Source organism: Haplochromis burtoni, unplaced genomic scaffold (genome assembly GCF_018398535.1).
Source record: "Haplochromis burtoni strain Fernald_Lab_line unplaced genomic scaffold, NCSU_Asbu1 Contig_183, whole genome shotgun sequence".
In the NCBI taxonomy this organism is placed as follows: domain Eukaryota; kingdom Metazoa; phylum Chordata; class Actinopteri; order Cichliformes; family Cichlidae; genus Haplochromis; species Haplochromis burtoni.
In genome coordinates this window covers 339,346-345,874 of record NW_024582544.1, presented here as the reverse complement: position 1 = coordinate 345,874, position 6,529 = coordinate 339,346, and the positions used below count along the sequence as shown (strand labels likewise).

General features: G+C 41.7%; 1 protein-coding gene across 1 annotated transcript; it reads right to left on the bottom strand.

Moving 5' to 3' along the window:
- Positions 1-373: 373 nt before the first annotated feature.
- mych (myelocytomatosis oncogene homolog) lies at positions 374-5,716 on the bottom strand. The gene is made up of 3 exons (XM_005946941.3): positions 5,397-5,716; positions 3,371-3,899; positions 374-2,668 (listed from the first exon to the last, which is right to left on the bottom strand). The coding sequence occupies exons 2-3, from the start codon at positions 3,888-3,890 to the stop codon at positions 2,118-2,120; spliced, it is 1,071 nt and encodes a 356-aa protein (XP_005947003.1). The 5' UTR covers positions 3,891-3,899; positions 5,397-5,716; the 3' UTR covers positions 374-2,117.
- Between the last annotated feature and the right edge of the window lie 813 nt (positions 5,717-6,529).

Sequence of the window (6,529 nt, the reverse complement as noted above, 5' to 3'; positions counted from 1 at the left end):
TTGAGTTGTATTTTTGTTATTGACCAAATACTTATTTTCCACCCTGATTTACCAATAAATTCTTTACAAATCCTACCATGTGGATTCATGGATTTTTTTTTCACATTCTGTCTCTCACAGTTGAAGTGTACCTCTGGTGCAAATTACTGACCTCTGTCATCATTTTAGGTGGGGGAACTTGCACAATCGGTGGCTGACTAAATACTTTTTTGCCCCACTGTATGTTCTCTTAGGCAATAAAAAGTTCCAGGTATATTGATCAAGTGGTTTTTTGTAAGAGACATTAATAGCATGTCACAGTCCCCCCCCCCAAATTGTCCCTTCTGGTAAGTGCTCTGACAACACATAATAAATTACCACACAAAACTTCATCTCTAATTTACACTTTAAATTTTATTTAAAAACCAAAAAAAAAAAAGTGCATTCACAACAGAGAATGAATAAGACTAAAATAAGTTATATTACAATATTAAATGTACACTTGAACAAAAACTGTACAATATGTACAACAGAACAAAAGGCAAACAAAAACATCACAGGCCCGATTGCAGCCAGGTGGAGGTAGGTTTCCTAAAGAAAATTGAGTCATCCCTGCTCACTTTATGTTTACAAGGCAGTTATATGACTAATTTCTATGAAATGAACAGTTAAATATTTGCAGAAATACAATTAAGCTTCCCTGAAAGAACTGGTTTGAAAACAAAGGAGACAGTGTCCTGAACAGCACGCATCTCAAGGCAAAACTGCTTCTGGCTATCAACATGTCAAATACTTACTGATTTAGGAAGAACTTACTTCAAAACCTAATTAGGCCATCTGCACATTTCATTATTAACCTTAATAGCAACATCAGCAAATTAATCACCTGACAGTCGAGGATTCTGCTGGACATGTTCATGTCTTATAAACTATTTTTGTGTGTTACAGCGAGAGTATAGAACAGCCTGTGAATCCAACCTTTCAAAACAGGGAATGTTTATTAGTGAGTGGCCCTTGTTGATTGATAAGTCTTTACATAAAATATTTATTTCAAATCATAAGTAGTGTGATTTTTGTTTCTTTTAAACACTGTTCATTTTTTAAAAATTTGATCCAAGTACAAGGGCCACCAACTGACCAATCAAAATGACACTTCCTCACCTGAACTGACACAAAAGAAAAATGACTGAATCAAGTGACTATGATTGCGGTTGTTGCAGCCTCCTCCGACTATTAATTTAAAACTTTGAGTCTGTCCTCTTTTTGTTTTTGTTTATTAAAAACAAAAAAAAAAAAAAAAAACCCACACACACACACACACACACACACACACACACTATAAATGTTAGAGATTTTGCCCAAACTTTGGCTGCTTTGCAAAGCTTGCAGTTCAGTCTTAACAAAAAACAAACCTGAAGTCCACTTAATATGGCTCACCTTTGAGCTTAACAGATAACACATGACTCAGTGAGTGAACTAGTGTTGAGCTGAACTGTGGCCAAGCATTGCAGTGTACAGCGTTGGGATTAACACACATTATTCTGTAATAGTTGTGTTTAGCCCAAACGTAAAAGCCATACAAGGCTGAAGGCACAACTTTGTAATGACATTAAGTCAAAGTTAACAAAGCACAATTAACTCTAAAGCCACCAAAGACCTGTGAGAATGGAGGGATCATAGTCAATATGGCTATAAAAGATCCTGAAAATAATATTCAAGTTTCATTAAACTACAACACTGTACTGCAGTGGCTTCCAGTTAATTGGTCTAATTGAGACTTTGCTTTAAATCATTGACATTTGACATACTCCCACAGATGACGCAAAAGAAATGACAGGATGTTGTCTTTGTCTTGTGTATTGAGGTGGCAGGGGGACCAAAAGAAAAGAAAGAAATGCACTACACTCTACAGTCAAGGCATGACAAAGATTAATTATGAGGCAATGTGTGTTATATCATGTCCAGGGAAACTGTGTGCATGTGAATATACAGTCTACATGACAGAAACAACTGTATGTGCGCTTTCCAGCAGGAAAAGCTATTTCTTACTCCCATCTATCTACAAAGTCTCTTCCCTTACCCCGCCCTCCCCGACCCAAGAAGTCTCTGAAAACCTACAAATGTCCAATCCTGGTCCGTTACCTACGGAGCTGCTCTAGTCTGGCTTTCAGCTTTTCCTGTTTGGCTTTAAGTTTGTCTTTCCTGGTTTGCAGTCTGTGGGACTCATCCTCTAAACTATAAATACAGTCTCTGGCTTTCTTCAAGATCACCACCTTAGATGCCTTGTCATTGTGCGACAGCTCAGGCACGTTGTCGCGCAAGCGCATGAAACAGTTCTTTAGCTCGTTTCGGCGTTGCCTCTCCATCACATTGTGAGTCTTTCTCCGCTCCTCCTCATCCTCAGTCTCTGTTGAGTTTCGGGATGAGTGACGCGATGAGGTTGATGAAGAAGAACTGCGTGAAAGGCAGTGGAAGCGTGACGGGCCATCGCTCCCTCGTGCACGCTTGTTTGATGGCGGTGGTGATGCAGGGCAGGGAGCAGCGTAGTTGTGCTGTAGCTGGATTTCAAAGCGGTATCGCTGCCGAGCACGTTGTTCCTCTTCTTGCTTCTGCTGACGTTCAGCCAATGAAGGCTCAGGGGAGGAACTTGAGGAACAGCGGACCACAGTCACCACATCAATTTCCTCCTCTGTAAGGAAAAAAAAAAAAAAGAAAAAAAATTAGAGTAGTTCTTTGGCCCCCCATGACCATGTCATAATCTTGGTGGGTTGTGGCACAACTTTTAAAAGGACACACCGTATAGACTGCACAAAGCCCACCAAGGACACCAGTCAGTTGTGAAAATCTAACTTGAAATAGTTAAAAGTTTACAACATCCACAAAGAACTCCAGTGGAATTACCAAATCACAACAAGCTATCATATCCTAAGAGATAGTAACCACTGAAAAACTAATATAAATGCCAATCTGCCATCTCCGTTCTAGCCCAGAGATGCTGCAGGGCTTAAGGTAGTAAAATGACTCATTAAAAACGTAATAGATTGAGCTACAACTCTCACTGCTAAACATGAGTCACACACACATTTCTCTTAAAACCCCTAATCTACTTAATGTCACTCAACATCTTAAACCTCACCCACACCTTAATAACACACTTCAGCCATTAAGGCTTCTGCAGATTAAAGGTGGGTGCTGCTGTCTTGATAAGCTGAACACAGAACAGTTTGGGCTTAGTGCCAGTAAACATTAACAGAATTGTCAATGAAATGCCAGTGAGGCTGTTCTGGGTGTGGGTGTTTATACTGATAAGCACTGCAACAACAAAGCAGGACTGAGATTAAAGTAAGAGTTGATCATCAGCACTACAACTTAATGAAAACATTCAACTTACCAGAGTCGCTAGATGAATATGTGGACAGCTCGCCACCAACTGATCCGTAGTCTGATGTGGCTTCACTGGGCTCCGGAGCTTCCATAAGGCTCTGGCAGTCAAGTGTGGAGCCGGCGATCTCCTCAAAGATGCGGGTATCAATGTCAGATAGTACGGGGCTGCAACCGAGTAGTGAGGAGACAAGCTTCTCCTCAGCTGCCAGGCACTGCCAGAGGCAGTCCTCAGCTTCCTCAGAGCAGGGCTGGTTAAGCTCGCCTTCTTTCTCAGCATCAGAGTGGAAGAAGTCACACTGCCAGTTGAGCTGCATGTCATGGTCCTCCAGTAGAATATCCGACACGTAGCTGAGCTGGTCCTCCTTGGACAGAGGCTTATCACCACCCAGCCCAGACTTCATGGGGGGCGACTGCGGAGGTGTCGGTAATGCCTGGAGGTCTTTCATCAGGCTTTGGCAGAACTCGTCATCAAAGAGCAGCGGCTCTGAACAAAACCAGTCCTGCGACTGAGTGAAACTTTCCAACATGTTTGAAATCTGTGACAACGACAACAAAAAACGGTATAAATTAAAAATCTAAGAGGTAGTGGAGCTTATAAAGTTAAAATCCAGAGAAGCTAATCCAGTAGTGTCTTTACAGCAGCGCAGAGTCAGCGTCTATTGGGTTACTCCCAGCAGCAGCAACACCTGTTGTAGTGATAGTTTTAACCTGTTCCTCTAGACTGAGTCCCCAACCTGCAGGCTCTACCTTTTTATCTGTGTTTACATCACTATAACCCCGCCCCTCTGCTCCTGGGGAGGCCCTTAAGCCCCCCCCTCCTCCTCAAAAAAATACCCCCCTACCCATGACATCACAGGAACAGCTGGGACACACAGAAACTTTACACCTCTTTCCACCATTTACATTGTTCCTACTCAGAATAATAAAACACTCGCAAATTAAGTCAGGCTGACTGCTGACATAGAAAACAATACTCTGAGTCTAAAGGAATGGGTGCGTTGCATTTGCTACGATACTTAGGCCGCTTGCTGCTGTTAAACACAAATACAAAAAACCTCAGCTTTCTGGCACAACACAAAGGACAGTTTCCCAACTCTGTTCAGAAATACACTATTAAGCACACACACACGCAAAAACATGTATGGGACACTAAATGTTGATGTTCTACTCAATTAGAAGCCACTCCCAAAAGCTTTAACAACAAAAGCTTTAAAAAAGTTTCACTGAAAAAAAAAAGAAAAAAAAGCATTTCTCATTTAACCAAGGTCGTTTCAGCTGGAACAGCCTGACCTATGGTCCTATTTGGGGGAGGGGGAACTCTTATAATACTCCTGTGGGGTCGTATGGTATGTGCATGTATAGCAGGCAGTGTGGGAGAACAAAAGCAGCAGTGTGTGTCCGGGAGTTAAAGGCTGCCTTTCTTTACCATCACAGCCTGGGAAAAGCTGAGCTACAACTTAAATGCAGAGCGCAGACAACGATTACGCAGCAATATTAAATACATTCTACACTTCCCTCTCTCTTAACGTATCCAAAATATCTCTTGCACGAAAGAAGGACTTCGACCAAAAATACTTGAGACCAAGCACAGCTGGAATGTGAAAACAGAAGAGCACGAATTTCCTTAAGTTTTTGAACGCATCTGCTGTTAGGTCGTCCTGCCTTCATGCATCTGCAGAATCTATTGTGCAATGATTCATTTAACCAAATTCACTAAGGTGACACACTAGAAAAATAGAATATAAATAACTACACGGAGTCTAAGAATGAATCTCCGTAAGAAAAGTAAAAGTCAACCGTTCGTAAAAGCACAAAGTCCGTAAAAGGATTTAAAGGTTAACCGGCGTTGACGGTCATTTAAATCCCGCATGCGTTAAACAGCGCCGGGACCCCACGTGAAACCGGCAGTCATTTTTTCCTCTTTGAAGCACCGCTAAGATACACCAAAAGCGAAAAAAAAATACAAAGAAATGCACAAAAACCCCCATTCTCACATGCGTGCAATGAGGTTTCTGATAAAACAGCTGTCTTACCTTCAACTGTCCTTACAGGAGAATGCACTCAAAATAAAGACAAAAAGTAGAAATGCCCTATTTATCCAGCAAAGTCCACAGCGAGACAAAAACGACTAGAAAATCCTGCCCAAGTGAAACTTTCTGCGTGTAAAATTGAAGTTTGTGCAGGGCAGCATTTCGGGTGTATCCTGCTTTTTCCTCTCTCCTCCGCCGCTTGTATCAGCCAGAGTAGGTGTGGTTGCAGCGGTCACTGAGTTTAATACAGGGCGTACGCCGCGATCCTTCCGCCGCCGCTAAACTCGCGCCAAAACATAATAGCCAACAAAGTGTCGTTAACGGCAATCATATCCACCGCTGATATAACCGCTGTCGGTTTCTCTTTTGATTAAGTCCACGCGGAAAAAAAGGGGGTGACGGCAATTTGGTTTAATTGCACACTGAAGCCGGGACTATGCGCGGAGTGATACATACGCTTGCTTGATTTCCAGGAATACGGTGGCGGGTAAAGTTGGGAAGAAACACACGTGGACTGAGAAAAAGCCGGGTATCTAACTGCTCACTGCCTGCCTACTTTTCTCATTCTCGCCTTAAGGCGTCATTTGAAAGCTACAACAGAGTTAAGCCAATATAAAACCATTTAAACAGTGATTTTTTGACAGTCTAAATGATAAAACAGTCAAGTGAACCACACTTGAGGTGTTAAAATGAACATTTTTATTATTTTTTTTAATGATATATTTCAGAGATTAAAAATGAGTAACACATACATCTCACTCATTACTGGAGAATGTAGAGGATACGCTCACGCATTTTACGGGTTAAGGGGTTTATACCGCGTTTCCTCCCCCTCTTTGTCCCTTTAATTGTAATATGAGAAGGGGAGACAGGCTGACATACAGATGGACTGAGTGCTCTCAGAGCCACGTTATCCTCCAAATCCAACTCTTGCAAGAGTGTTTCACCATCCACCCCTCCCCCTCTACTACTACTACTACTACTACAAACTAAAGGACCTAAAGCGTCATCATATCACCTACTCCACTTTAAGCTTATGCACAATTAAACATTTCAAACACGAAAATGTATATTTTACAGTCCTTTTTATTCTTCAGAAAATGCTAATGTTTATTTATCTATGATGTAGTTTTTGT

Coding starts and splice junctions, on each gene's coding strand:
- mych (XM_005946941.3), bottom strand. CDS start 3,890: ATGTTGGAAAGTTTCACTCAGTCGCAGGACTGGTTTTGTTCAGAGCCG. Junction 2,669..3,370: donor ATATTCATCTAGCGACTCTG/GTAAGTTGAATG, acceptor TTTTCCTTACAG/AGGAGGAAATTGATGTGGTG.